Source organism: Aulostomus chinensis, chromosome 9 (assembly GCF_037954235.1).
Source record: "Aulostomus chinensis isolate RoL2024-O1b breed Wild chromosome 9, RoL_Achi_v1.0, whole genome shotgun sequence".
In the NCBI taxonomy this organism is placed as follows: domain Eukaryota; kingdom Metazoa; phylum Chordata; class Actinopteri; order Syngnathiformes; family Aulostomidae; genus Aulostomus; species Aulostomus chinensis.
The window spans coordinates 26,245,653-26,260,008 of NC_141328.1; the positions used below are offsets into that span (position 1 = coordinate 26,245,653).

Consider the following 14,356-nt stretch of genomic DNA (forward strand, 5'->3'; position numbering starts at 1 on the left):
GCTTGTAAAATTATGGCTTGTAGTCTCAAAATGACTAAATTCAAGTTTTGTATATATAGAGTACATATATATATATATATACATACACATATATACAGTATATATAGTTTGTCTCAACGTTCTCCAAAAGATACAATGAAGGCAACAACCTTTCTGTCTGTATGAAAACATATTTTTTATAGTAGCAAGCAACAAATAGACCAATCCAGATTGTCCACCCACACCAGTGAATTCCTGAACAACAACAGGCTGAGGGAAGCTGAGGAGAAAGTGAATCTTCTCAAGAACATGTAGGCTCCCATATAACATTTTGTGAAACAGAACCTTTGTTTTACAAGTCAACTGAAGCATCAGTACAAGAAAGTCTTTGGTTTTTTTAAATCTGTGAGGTCAGCAGGCCATTTGAAATTTGCAATAATGGCGCAGTAATGGTGGCTGTAATAGTCAGCTCTCACAGATTAGCAGAGGTCGCTCCCATCTCAGCTCTGCTCTGTAATAGCAATTACAGGACATCTAAGAGGCGACAGAGTTTAAAAGCACCCACTTTACTGACCACTGCTGCAAAGTCCAGCTTGTTGGTCTCTGCCAGGACACCTCCAAGGTCTCCAAGCTGTGGGACTTTTCTGATTGGAGGAAAGGCGCCACGTTATAGGCATTAAAAATTAAGCTGAATTTGATTTAACGAAGGATCAGGACTGACATATTGTGCTGCTTTCATTTTCGACTGAATTCCATCTTCTCTCTGAAATATGTAAAGTTACAGGAAGGTGTCCGGCAGTACCTGCCGTGCAATCTGCGATGGAACTTAATATTTTGCAAAAAAGTACAAGCGTCCAAAACAAAAACAACACCTATGAATGCACCAGGTATTTCCTTGAGAGGATTAACAGTTTTATCAAAGAACTGTAAGACAAGTCCGAGTCGTACATGAGCGTGTCGTCTAGTATGGACACCCTCCAAATTTACTCTCTACCGTGTTAAACAGATTAAACGCACCTCTGCTCATTGGGATCCCCATGGCTCAATCAGAAGACACCAGTAGACCAACGTACAGTGGGTTTAAGTCAACTGGAGCTGGATGGAGCTTTGCGAGGAACAAAATTGATGGCTTGGTACCATCTAGTGGTGAAATGATGCAATGTTCTGATACGTGGGCATTTACGTGCCACTTTGACTTGTATCAGTTATTGCATTTAATTTGCATTGCATTTTAACTGAATATTCATCATCTTCATTGGGGTGATAAAAACTGACAAAAAGGGGGATGATGTCATTGCTGGTGAAGATCAAAGCACCACCTCCAAGTCAGTTCTCCTTCCTCCACAGGACACTATTCCACACACACAATCTCAAAAATCCCACCTAGAATGCAGCGGTCTACCAAATGGGTGCTACTGGAGATCTTGGCTTATGATGGGATTTAACTGATGAAAACAGGACCCTCAGACCCAGCAGGAGGTGGTCTGTGGGACACGGAGGGACAGTAGAGACGTGCCTGGAGGACTTGTGCGAAAACAGAGACAAACCCAGCAGGGATCCCACGGACAGTGTCGCAGCATCTTTGTGTTTGTGCTTGGTGTGTTTCATGTCACAGTTAGGGGACGGCAACAGTCAAAAACAAAGGAGACGACTGTGGGGGGACGTCTGAACTGCCGTTAAATGACTTTTCATTTCAGCAGCACATTGTGTAGATTGAGGTACTTTTATATTCTTGTGCAGGTGAGCAGACATTAACACGTAGAAAAATAGACATTTTGCAATAATACATCAAAATGCGTAGAAAAAAAAACCCTCATTCCTGATGTTTGTGCATGAAAATGTGAAAACATAAATAAATGTGGACAGAAACACATTTTCACAAACCCATGCTGGCAGCTACAAGTGTGCAGCAGCGTCTTCTTCAAGTGATCTTTCTTAGTCTGGCCTCGGTACCTGCTGTGGGGAAGAGGAGTGAAAAAAAAGTCACATAATTCCATGAACTGTTGAACACAAGAATGCCGTCAGACTCTGCTGTGTCATTCACGTCTTCGATTGATGATGCAACAGCTACTAACCCTCTAGGAGTCGGATCTTTTCTCCAGACCCCATGATAGCACGTCCGCGATGCTCTCCCCCTTCCAGGAGATGAGAGCTGAGCGGTGAGGGGAGGACAAACGTGGACACTTGGAGGTCCTGGACAGTGAGGAGCTGAGAGCCTGGGAGTCACTGCTGCCTTTGCGCTTCTGCTCAAGAGCTCTCTGGTCATATCCCACCAATTTTTGCTGAAGCCCTGGGGGCTTTGTTTTGCAGCGAGGCGAGCAGTGAGGGGCAGGTAAACCAGGTCGCTTCTCCAAACTTGACAAGTGTCTCTCCGAGGGCTGTAGTGGAAGAGGGGGGCACGGCCTCTTTCCATGTGAGGAAGTACCGTTAACTAGTCCACGAGAGGAGGGGGCCTGCATCTGGCCCTTCTCACGGAGGAGGGGGTCCCTGATGTGTCTGGAGGATTTGTCTCCACCGGTGTGTGACAGCTTGGTAGCACTTGCATCTTGAAAGTTGTCCACATCCTTGCCGGACTGGCTGACGGGGGTGCGCTGTTGGCCAAGTCCAAGTCTCTTGGAGGAGTTGGAAGAGGGCGCTGTGGCACTCTGAAGGTTGCGCTGACTGCTTCTGGTTTCCAGACGTCCCAGTGAGGTAGACTCAAGGCTGAGGGAGCCTCGAGGATGGGAGCGACTAGACCTGGACCTGACAGGTGTTTTGAGACCTGATGATACTTGAGGCATTTTCCTGCAAATTAGACAAACAGTTAGGACTAAATAGGTTTCTGCTGTTCTTGTATAAAAGGCAAAAAAAAAGATTCACAACAGTAATTAGCAAAATGAGTTGACAAAACAAAGTGAGGACAGGTTTAACTGACACACTGTTTAAAGAAGGCTTGATAGGTAATAACTCGGTCAGCTCAAGCAGGACGAGGCGTCCCTGGAGTGGAGTCAGTGTCCAGTTCTGGGACGGACTGCCTGAATGCCTCCCAGCTCATTGTGCACCTCATTCCTTCTGCAGTAGTACTTACTTCCACAAGTGGGCGCTGACGTGGTGCTCCAACATGGCACTGAGGGCAAACCGCAGGTGATGTAAGCGCCTGTCGAAGGTGAAGATGCTGCAGCCCAGTGTGCGGCACCCAAAAGTGCATAGCTACAGGCAAGAACAGTTGGGATAAATACTGGCGCACTCAGGGGTCTTTACAGCGGCTTACACATTCCTGACTTTAAAACGTATGAATAATCAAACCCCGTTTCTGCACTCACGCCAAGAGGTTTGGGGTGCCAGGGTGTGGCCGGCAGGTCGGAGGCCTCGTCCTGCTCCTCATCTTCACTCTCCTCACTTGACAGCAGGTCCTGGTTGAAGGGGTACGGAGGTTGTACTTCCACCTTCAAAGTGCTGTCGCCTCCTTCCTCTGGAAAGCTTGCTGATGGACGCCTGGTCCTGATTCCCAGGCAAGTAAGAAGAGAAAGAAAAATGCATTCTGGTATAGAATCGATCATCGCGTCAGCAGCTTTACTTCAAATCAAGTAAACTGTTTTTCATTCTGGAAATAAAAACGTGACAACAAAGGCAAGAATATAGTGAGACTGGAGGAAAATCTACAATGAAGCCTTCAACACGCTCAGTTGTTCATGTTGTAACGCCTGTCAGCCAGCTTGATTCTTTGGGTGAATCGGTTTCTTTTTATTAATGCAAAAGAAATAAACCACAAACCCAAGACTGTGGCAGCTGCTGTTAAAGTTGCGTTGCCGGCAGCGGGTTGTTATTGTCTCCTGTAAACCTTCCAAACGCTGTTCCCACTCTTTTGGTTTGACAGGAAGCTGCTCCATGTCTCGACCCGCTGACGCCGCTCTCGGCTGCACCGCCGGCTCCTCGCTGGTTTTAGTCTTACACAACGATCTCTGCTGCAGCTGGGCGGCATCACTTTCTTCTTTCTGTATTCAATTACAAGTGGAATATTCTCATTCGTGATGAATAAAAATACAGGTTGAGAAACACTGGATAATAACTGGGGGTTTACATTGCATGTGAGCTCGCGGCTGCAGAGCTTCTTCCTTTCTTGATCCAGCACACTGCAGCGTTTGTTCGGGTCACATTCTTTCTCTACAGGGGAAAAAAAGCACACAGTCGTCAGTCGCCAGTAACAGTGGGCCACCGACAACATGATCCTGCTGGCTGAGTGGACACTGCAGACGGCCATCGGCAACAATCCTACACATGATCTAATTTTAATATCATACAAACATACTCAATCAACACAGAGCTGGGTAATACAGCCTGAAAGAAAAGTCTCTGATCAAGTTTTACTATTTCAATTATCGTTTAAGGACAAACTACACGGTCAGAGGAATTAGTCAATCCTCGACGGTAAATGTGGGAATCTCATCTTTGGCAGATTTTATTTCAAATGATAAAATCAAACTCTCCTCCAGCTGTAACTGTACCCAGGCAAGGCCACAATATTTCAAAGATTCTGCCAGTTCAGACACGAGCTGAAAAGCAGGAAGTGATGTGGAGGAACAGACCGTATTTAAAACGTACGACCGTATTTATACCTGAACTACAGGGAGGGTTGCCTCATTCAGCTGTTCTCACTCATGTTCACACCTGATCGTGGCAGCGCAGCCATGCAAGGTGATGGTCTGTTCACCAGGAGGAACATGAGGTTCTGTCTTTAAAGGACAGACCGAACCCCCCAAACCCAGAGACTCCTGTGTGATCCACTCTACTTCCGGAGCCCCGGCCACCCCAACGTTAGACTTACTGTCGATGTTTTTGTAAATCTGGCTGTAGGTTCTCGTTCCCCGCAGAGGACTGGAAGACTCAGTGGACTGCCCAGCTGTCGGCTTCTGCATGAGGAGTCTCTCTGAGACTGGAGAAGAGAAGGAAGAGGAATAGAGGCCAGGGGGCAGGGAGTGCAGCTGAGGAACCCTGGTGCGAGGCGTGGAGGCGGAGTGGGGTGGGAGGGCGAGGTTCTCCAGAGGGACCTTCTCCACTAAAGGTAAACTGTACAGAAAGAGAAAGAAACATTACACTTGACAAAATCGTAACAATTCTGACCTGCAATTCAGCCTTGTTTGTGTCAGGATGTTTCATGAATCTCACGTAGGATTCTAACTACTTTCAGAAGAGACAAAATTTAAAAGAAAAAAAAAGTTCATTCAAGAGGCGAACACATACGATTAAAATTAGAAGAAGCCTTTCAAGACAAACCAAACTTCCAGCTGAGCGTCTCAGGAGCAATGCTAAGTACCTCACAGCCTCTTTTTGGACCTTGTTCGGCCTGTGCTGGAGGGCTGATGACTCCGATGATGAGGGGACGCCGGCTTCCTGACATCTGCTATCCTTCTGCCACTCTCTCACAAAAGAGAGATTTATAGACCGGCCAGGACGAGGGCACTGCTGTGGAGCGCACGACCGGCCGCATGTCTTGGTGAGGGGAGCGTGACGCCTCTCGCAGTGCTTCTCAAAGGCTTGAGGCTTCACCACCTGGCCACAGTGGCTACACACCACCAGGTAGAAGTCATCATGTGCTGGGCACTGGCCAAATATGTGCATATCTGTAGGAGGAGAAGACAGCAGTGAGATAAAGCGGCATTTCTTGATGCATCAGCCTGATGTGACTTGGTGGCTTCAGTCACCTTCTTTCCTGAGAGTCATGGTCTCACAGCAGCTCCTCCCGTGCTTGCTGCTGTCTTCAACATTAGAGGCAGCTGCATGCAGGACAAAACAGTCAGCGTCAAATACCGGAATGAGCCGTACCTGTAACCTCACCAAAGACTCATTTCTGGATAAATCTGCTGAGTAAAACCTAAAGCAGTTCCTTCAAATGAATACGTGTTGTCAATTCGAGGGTTGTTTTTTTTGCCAGATTTTTATCATTTAATAAGGTTGTCCAAAAATGTCTTCCTCTCTTATAACAAGAGGTGCTGAGTCAAAAGCAGCCATCAGAGAGTCTTGATCGACGCCTGTGGGGTCATTTGGGGTCGCTGAGGTCATGCCTGGTTTGTCAGTCCTCCTGATTTGAGAGTCACACAAGTCCAGGTACGACTATGAAAATGACAGCACTGTGAGAGGATGATGGTCTTTTGCCACCATGTCTTTTCCCACCTTGGCATAGGTGACATCATTTTTCTTACAAAAACACCCCTATATTCTTTATTTTCTGTATGTCCTGGCCCTCAGGGAAGCGCCCTGCGTCCTTCAGATGTCAGCCTCCTGCATCTTGATCGAATCAGCAGGCCCTCCTGGTTGACTCTTACACTTGTCAGTCGTTTTGTCTCACCCAGGAGACTCTGGAAAAGCCCTCGTTCAAAAAGTTGGTGTTCAAGCAGAGGTCACATATCTAGCGTGGGTTGAGGTCTGTTCTGCTGCCTCGGGAGTTGTGTTGCTGCAGCTGTTTCCACGAGAGGAGTGAGGTAACGCAGAGGAACATGTGATCTTATCTCTGACCAGTTTCAGTTCTTGATTCTCTCTAACAAAAAGCAATTTAACAATGGATCCGGTGTGCAGTGTCAGCAGCGATGGAGGCCACTTCCCTGACCGGCTTCCATCTCCACTTTGGGGACCAGCAGTGACAGAATGCAGTCGACGTGGCTCTAACATGTGTCTAATTATCAGCCAGGAGCACAAGCAAGTGGCCCTGCAAAGGTGAAATAGCCGGGGTCGTCCACTAGGCAGTCAGAGCTGGGGAAACCCCTCTCAGTTAGAGTTGAAACGTCTTCACAACAAAACGTTTTTGACTCAGCATTTTTGCAAATAATACAAACTGGCTGCCAGGGCGGCTTCACGCTGCTACCACCCGCTCATCACTTAGAGCTCACTTCTCTCCTTTCAGTCACCGGACCAATGTTGCTGCTAGCAAGCTGGAGCTAGCAAGCTCAACAAATCCCTCCTAAGTAGTATTGTAGTGTTTAGTTTTGACATTAGCAGACAGGTTAGCATTCGCCGCCAACCCGCCTGCCCACAGGTAGGCAGTTTGCCTTGTGTTAACAAGATTAACGTCAAACTTTTAAACGCCATCGACGGAATCAATAACTTGATTTATTTCAGTTTTGAAGCAGATTGAGACTGTTAGCAAACGAGTCCTGCACTAGGACCCAGCGGGTCTTTTGTTTGGGTTGCGTTTAATGTCGCTCTATCTGTCTGTAACCAGTAAATAAATCACAGGACACGGATATTATGCCAGGATGAGAACCAGGTTTGGGGCAGGGAGCGCGACTCACCGTCAGATGTTAAAATATTCGCCCTATCAACCCAACAACTCCAATTTAATCCGACAAAATCGTCGAGATTAGCATTTCGGCGATCCAGGGCGGCCATTGCTGCTCTCGCGCGTTCACGAGGTGAGACACCTTCGGTTGACGCGCAGTCTCGCGCCACCTAGCGCGTCACGTAGCTCGTCCCCGCCTCGGGAACTGGTCTTGACGGGCCGGAAACGGCAGGTGAAAAACATTAATCTGAGCGATTGTTCAGCAAAAACCAAACAAACAAAACAAAACAAAACAAAAAAACCCTACCCTATGTCCTTGAGACGTTACTACGCAGTTCCTGGGTGCAGGAATGTAATATTTCATCAAACAAGTTAGGAAATAATCACATTTGACGCGTTTATCACACGGTTTTATGGCCACAATTAACGGTAAAGCCTTGTTTTTTAAGACAGCACACTGAAATTCAATTGCATATCTCTTATAGTGTGATAAGGTTACTTATGCATCACAATAGCCCAAGTAAATAATATTTATTTTTGCAAAATGAACATAAAAGCTGTGGTATAAATCGTCCAAACTAAAAGGCTCAAACCACCCAAAGATTCTAAAAGAGAGAACAAGCAAATCCTCCTGCTTGAGGGTTCGGAAGCTTGGATGACCAAAGCTGTGAAATTAATGTTTCAGTTCCGTAAATCTGCTCTCAAAATTGATCCATATTTACAGTTGTCGTGAACAATTTAGAAAAGCTACGGAATCTGAAAATATCAAAATTCCATTTCATAACATTGAATTTAGAACGCATGAGAAATTTTAGCAAAGCGAGAAAATGAAGTAAATCCTGGAAATATGTTTCACAAATATTAAGAGTATGTGTGGTTCAGATCAAAAGAGAAAAAAAAAATACTTTGCTCTAATTCTGACTCACGTTAATACGATTATGTTGTACTAGACCTCGCAGCCTGCCATTCATTTCATTTGGAGAAGTCAAAATGTAGTCAGCATTTGTTTATTTGTCATAAAAGATGTTTCAGAAAATGTGATCTTAGGTTTCCTCAGTTGTGTTTGAGTAATGAATAATCGTGGAAATTCATTAGTAAAAAAAAAAAAAAAAAGTGAATGTAACCTGATTTGGGATGTTTGGTGAGTTTAACAAGTCAGTGTAAGTTTCTGCACTGCAGCCTGAGCCAGGTTTGTTGTTAATTCTGGGTGTTGTTGACCGCACAGTTGGATCAGACGCCATGTTTTCACACCTGATTCACAGACTCAACGCCTCATTGTGTGCAACAGTCCGCTCCCTTGTCTGGACTAATGAGGGTCAGTAGGTTCATTTCAAGAAGGCCCGTGTGTTTGTGTGTCAGCAGCTGATGATGCCCGGCACTGAGTCTGCCACCTAGTGGGTACCAAGGGCACTACACGCTGCCTGGTCTGGTCTGGAATGTCTGATCCAAGTCTGCGTAGGAGGATTCGCGCACGCAACCAGTGACACAATCAACAGCTAGGAGCCATGCAGTTCTTCATTTTTAATGCTTGATCAATATCCTGGACTGTTGCTGCAGGTTCATCTATGGCACACTTACCAACACGTTGGCGGATCAAGGTGCATGCTGGGTATTAAGAAGGCTTTGTCAAAGTAGGAAAATAAAAACATGCACAGTGAAGACACACTTGCCTGCCTTCATTGCAAGTGAACAGAAACCAAATAGTTAAGGCTGAACAATGGATAATGTTCAAGACTGCGCTGCACTGTTTTCTAGAAACTCCTTTCTTAAAACCTGATAAACATGCAAGACAAAGAGTTTGAAAAACACAACCTAACATTTGCCATTCGTACCAAATAACTGTACAAGTTTAATGTGACGTTATGAACTGATATTAACTCCACCAAAACATTCAGCTGTTAAAGAGACCAGCCAAACATACTGGGATGGCACGGTGCAACACAGGGAAAATATCATGCATTCACTCTATAAATAATCTCATATCGGCAACTGGATTCTATTTTCCCCAAATGAAGGACTATGAAACATTAATTAAGTGTAAGTGCACTTGTGCCCATGTTGATTGGAGTTGAATGTAACTGTCTACACTTGTAGGAATTACAAAAAGGTACTTTGAAACAAGTATTTTGAAGTTCGTACACTCAGCCCTGAGTTTCATTTTTGTTGTTGTTGTATTCGGCGGAAATTAACGGCACAAAAATCACTGTTGGCAGTTAACAGTGTAATTTAGGTGACACTGCTTTATAATTTCACACCAACCCCCCCCCCCCCCCCCCACAAAAAAGTCAGCAGTATTATCTGAAATAACGGATATCTTTTTGGTAATTGGGTTTTAAATGTTAAAAATATACAGTGAGCATCAGTGAAATAAAAATGAAACTATAACTTCTGTCCGGACAATTATGAGTACCTTTGGACAGGTATTTATGATAATACAGTCCTGAATATCAAAGTAACACTTGGCAGTAACAAAAAAACAAAGCTGCATTCAGTTATTGAATTGCCTAGCTTGTAACCAACCGCTGTTTTTGAACTCTTAGTACCAAACAGACAAACTTAAGAACGACGCGTGTTAGACGACTGTGGGACGAGGAAGCTGCGGAGTTACGATGGCCTGGCTCCTCCCTCCGCGTCTGCTGGCTGGTTAGCAGATTTGTGGAAAGGTGTTTCCTTGTATATGAACCAGCAGTTGCCAACCCAAAGGATCAGATTCAGAAAACCGAAAATCTGCCGCAGAATAAGAAACAAGTCAAATACATACCAGAAAAAAGAGAGTGTTGGAAAAAGACAAATTTGCATGGAACGTACCACAGAGGCGTTTAGTCGGCCCATGTGAGGCATCGCGCCTGCAGTGCACTTGTTGCTGACACTATCACAAACTTTGAGAGCCGACAGAATGGTTGAAGGACTGGTGGCCCACTTCACATCGGTCAAGCCTTTGGCCCAGGCAGAGGACGAGGACAGCCACAGGAATGCAAAGGCAGCGGTGACCAGCAGGTCCTGGAGGTGAGGAGCAGCGCAGGAAGATCAGCGTCATAGCAGCCTGGGATACACACCCTTTCATTTACACCAGTCTGTTACACACGCGCTTGGGTTGACCTCCTCCGGGACTGCAGCGTGAAGCGGACCGACATTCTAATGAACAGATCTGACTCTTACCTGGACTGATAAAAGACCCAGCCCAAAAACTAAAGGGAAAAAAAACAGTGCAAACGCAGAATGCCAACTTCCAGACCAACGCAAGCGTCGGAACGATCCGTCTGAGACAAACATACCACGGTGGGGCCACGACTCGATTCTCTATACAAGTGCTGGTAGCCCAAATACAGGACTAGTGTGGCAGTGCAGTAGAGGAACGCCAACACCCCGATGCAGACGTAAAACTGTGCGGAGGAGGTGTGGTCTCCAACCAGGAAGTAAACGGTGGTGGTGGTTTGATTGATTTTACAGTCGGGAACATTGTAGGGATGGTCCATCAACCTGGGGAGAAGCAGAGGAGGACAACAGCGTGACTACGACCCCAAAGCTGAGCACAGCGCGTGAAGAGCACAGCCGGATAAATCAACTGACGAGGAGCGGAAAATCTCGATTCGGATTTTTAACACTTTCAAAACGGAGGGGTTTTAACAGAAAAAAAGCCATTCAAGCACACTGAAGTAAATTGGATTGCATTTATGAAACTGTTGTAAGTGTGTTTGCCCAAACAGCTGCAAACCAAAGGTTTTGGATGTATCTGTAATTTAAATGTGGGATTTTTTTGTTTTTTTTTCCATAAAGGACTGTACTTGGTACTGGGGTGGGGAAGTGTCAGTAGAGGTACCAGTATTGAAGTTGCCTTTTTTTTTTTTTTTTTTTTACTTTGATAAGAAGGAGACTATTAGTTCAGTCATACCTAAACGGGTACTCAAACACCACGTGTACTTCTTCATTGCCACTCCCAGCGCAGCTGATATTGACACTGCTTGTGCCACTGTAGCCTCCAGTTGTGGCGAAGGCAAATATTGCGAACACCTGCAACACAAAACACAAAATTAGAGGGACGATTGGGTGGAATCCAAGGATACTGCAGGACATGACCAAGTGGTAGTCAGCGGTTACTCACACACTTTTACATTCACTTCCCTTTTCTTTAATTTGGTGAACTCTTAAGAGGAAATTTTTGTGGTACTGCTGCAGTTTGTGTGTGTGGCAAGAGAATAAAATAAAAGCTGACTGGTTTAGCTCATTATTGCAGTTCCTTCAAGACAACCATCTAGTCAGGGTTTGTTCAGCTGGAGTGGTGGTCCTGCATCCTCTCAGCTCTACAAAGGTCATTTCTACACCGGCAATGATGACCATGCTAACAAAGATTAGCCGTCTCATTAGCAGCAGGAAGCTTGATATGTTGATGTGCTGCTCTGACAGATGAATGCCCGCCTGACCCACCGTCCATTCCACGTTGGAAACGGATTTACAGCTCCAGTGATGAGCCACATAGCTTCTCCGAGCATGCAGCGGGTCACAAGACTGACAGCAGAATCAATTTGTGTGGTATTTTCACCACTGAGGATGGACAACTCGTGAAAAAAAAACAACATCCCGCCATTGACCATATAGCAAAAAGAAAAAAAGAAGAAGAAAAGAGCTGGTTTCCAACCTACCCATTCCAGCAGACGGATAAACGCCAACGGTTCTTTCAGGGGTCCAAGGTCAGGACTGAATCCAGAGGTTAGCACTTTCTGGGTGGGTGGGTGATAAAAAGGAAGGCACCGTTACCACCAGAGAAGTTGCGAACAAACTAGGTGTGTTTTCAGGGAGAGTGCCCGATCACCAGGCGCCATTAAGTCGCACGTTTTCGAGCTTCACCTCGGTTTCCTTACCTGGGCGACTGAATCCATCGTTCCCGCGGTGACGAGGTGCCGTTAGAGTACCGTTTCTTTCCTCTATAATCTGCGCTGAGCTTCGGGTCTTCCTGGGGATTGTCAAACTTTCTGCACAACTTCAGCGAAACGTACGAGTTGCCACGTGATCCGTGACGTCATGACGTCGCCCGGATCTTCGCCTTTGCGTATGCAGAGAACCAGACGGGGGGTGTTTGAGGCAGAACTCAAGTGTAACGTGACTTTATGACACCTGCGCGTCGTGTTCGCGCCACCGGTCCTGTGTGGTACAGAAGAACGCAGCCACTTTGTCACAACCTCCTGCGTTTTAAAGCGTGAATGAGATGCAACCGCCAGCTTCTTGAAACCCGCTTCACCGACAGCAGCCTTCCGTCACTGCTGAGCGTCGCTCTCGGCCTCCAGGGGAGAAGATGTCAAGCCTTCAGGTTCTAAATCCAGCACATTTGACGGGTATTCACAGTGGAGGAAGATTTTTGTTTTGTTTTGTTTTTGTGGCGCATGGACACTTTTGAACGTATCACAATGAAAATATTATTTTTCCTATTTATTTTGCTTCATATATTGTTGTTTTCTGTGGGGCTGTCAGTAACGTGTATAGTGGATTGAGAGCGACTAAGAACGGGTGTCAAATCCCTCATGTTTTTTAAAAAAACAAACAAATATGGTCAATAGAGTTGCTTCGTCGAGTCCCGCATGTTGTCTAACGCTGTTAGGTATTTTAATTTATATCACTGGCCAAACCTGGGGCCGGTTCATATTCAAGCTTCAACTTCTGATTGTCTCTGGGTCTCTTTTTGCCACGCTTGCTAAGGATGTGATGGTGTTGAAACAAAATCCAAACCTCAAACTGAAAATGCTTGAAAAGATGCGCTCAATCATGCTGTTTTGAAAATAAAAACCCCAGAAACAAATATTGGCAGATACCGTAAAAATTCTATGAACTGAAAAGGCAAATACAGTGTGACTGTGAATTTTTTTTTAACATATTTGAATTTCTAACGTTAAAACACACGAATTGCCATAACTTGCCGCTAGGGGTCGCCATTTCCGCATACATTATATTAGTTACACTTTCGAGGACTGAGTGAAGGTTGAACTCAGTCGCTCAGTCTGCACATCGAGTCTGGGTCATTAGAGGTGCTCTTTCTTGGGCTTGGTAAGCAGGAACATTTTAATACAGTCAGGCTCTTCCGCTTCTTCTTCTTCTTTTTTTTCTTCTGCTCCTTCTTCTCATTCTATTTATCTTTCTTCTGCAAACTGCAGTCAGACAGAAAGTTTTGGTTCCCTCTGGAAAGGCACGATTCTCATCCAAACACAGCACATCTCCAAGGAATAAGACTGGCTTTGTTCTCCACCTTTTAATAGCTGACTGAACTCCCGGTGGGGAGGGGTTTCAACTCCATTGTACAGTCCCTTTGTGAAAGAGTGCTGCACAGATCAGATTATCTGGCTTTTTTGAGTGAATCTGGGAATTCAAGAAATACACACTACCAAGAAAGAAAGAGAGAAAAAAAAAAACCCTCACACAGGATAGTTCCAGTTTTCAACATACATTTGAATCTTCCTTTCTGAGATGCGGGGGATGGGGATTCTGAACCGCTGAAACACCTCCAACTTGTCCCACAGCGTTTTTTATTTTTAACTTTTGGCTCTGAAGGGATGACACCCTTGTTTGTTGTAGCACATTTTTGAACGTGTCAAACTGGTTTCTCCACTCCCAGGGGTAAACGTGAGAGTAACCTACTGCTCAGCATCACTCCGCAATCCGAGCCTCCTGTAGTGTGGTGGCACAGTCTCAGTTGTTTGTCTCCGCTTCCTGGAAGTTCTCAATATGAGAAACTTTGAGTTGCAGATTAGTCAACTTGTGGTCTGCAGTTTGACTCTGATTGGCCAGGCAGCTGAGGGGTCTTCCTTGCAACACATGAGCATGAGTCATGAGTTTGTTATAACAAACTGTCCCACATGAACAAATTCAATAAAGAATACAAGATGAATACCAACAAAATTAAATGATACTTCTTTTTTTCTTTTTTTTTTACTTTCAGACCTTCATACTGAATCTCATTGACTTCTTGGTTATGATGACAAATTACATTTGGTATGCATTTAATAAGCTGTATTTATTAAGGTATATCGAGAGTTTCCCCTAATAAAATAGATGTGCATTTACAAAATACAATAGACAAAAATATATAATTTAATTTTGCATCCTCCTTCAGAAGAGGAGTTAAGTACATTTGATGGA

General features: G+C 45.1%; 2 protein-coding genes across 3 annotated transcripts; both read right to left on the minus strand.

Annotated features, from left to right (window-relative positions):
- Nucleotides 1-16: 16 nt before the first annotated feature.
- Nucleotides 17-7,540, minus strand: atxn7l2b (ataxin 7-like 2b). Of its 2 annotated transcripts, none has more exons than XM_086214623.1 (10): nucleotides 7,245-7,540; nucleotides 5,661-5,732; nucleotides 5,273-5,579; nucleotides 4,784-5,025; nucleotides 4,040-4,122; nucleotides 3,733-3,953; nucleotides 3,282-3,459; nucleotides 3,047-3,168; nucleotides 2,055-2,763; nucleotides 17-1,932 (listed from the first exon to the last, which is right to left on the minus strand). In XM_086214623.1, exons 1-9 carry the CDS (start codon nucleotides 7,339-7,341, stop codon nucleotides 2,058-2,060), a joined length of 2,028 nt encoding a protein of 675 aa, XP_086070749.1. In that variant the 5' UTR covers nucleotides 7,342-7,540; the 3' UTR covers nucleotides 17-1,932; nucleotides 2,055-2,057. The 2 variants fall into 2 exon arrangements, with proteins under 2 accessions (XP_086070749.1, XP_086070748.1); XM_086214622.1 differs by having other exon boundaries at nucleotides 22-1,935; nucleotides 7,245-7,539.
- Nucleotides 7,541-8,718: 1,178 nt separating this feature from the next.
- Nucleotides 8,719-12,249, minus strand: sypl2b (synaptophysin-like 2b). The gene is made up of 6 exons (XM_086214626.1): nucleotides 12,091-12,249; nucleotides 11,872-11,949; nucleotides 11,124-11,242; nucleotides 10,507-10,711; nucleotides 10,040-10,231; nucleotides 8,719-9,958 (listed from the first exon to the last, which is right to left on the minus strand). The coding sequence occupies exons 1-6, from the start codon at nucleotides 12,106-12,108 to the stop codon at nucleotides 9,836-9,838; spliced, it is 735 nt and encodes a 244-aa protein (XP_086070752.1). The 5' UTR covers nucleotides 12,109-12,249; the 3' UTR covers nucleotides 8,719-9,835.
- Nucleotides 12,250-14,356: the final 2,107 nt, after the last annotated feature.

Bases quoted from the DNA above. Each gene is read 5' to 3' on its own strand.
- sypl2b (XM_086214626.1), bottom strand. The intron at 10,712-11,123 runs GTATGACTGAAC...GCTTCTCCCCAG, and splicing joins GTGTTTGAGTACCCGTTTAG to GTTGATGGACCATCCCTACA. The intron at 9,959-10,039 runs GTACGTTCCATG...ATTCTGCGGCAG, and splicing joins GCCGACTAAACGCCTCTGTG to ATTTTCGGTTTTCTGAATCT.
- atxn7l2b (XM_086214623.1), bottom strand. From the start codon at position 7,341: ATGGCCGCCCTGGATCGCCGAAATGCTAATCTCGACGATTTTGTCGGA. The intron at 5,026-5,272 runs GTACTTAGCATT...CTTTCTGTACAG, and splicing joins GTCCAAAAAGAGGCTGTGAG to TTTACCTTTAGTGGAGAAGG. The intron at 4,123-4,783 runs GTAAGTCTAACG...TTTCCCCTGTAG, and splicing joins GATTTACAAAAACATCGACA to AGAAAGAATGTGACCCGAAC.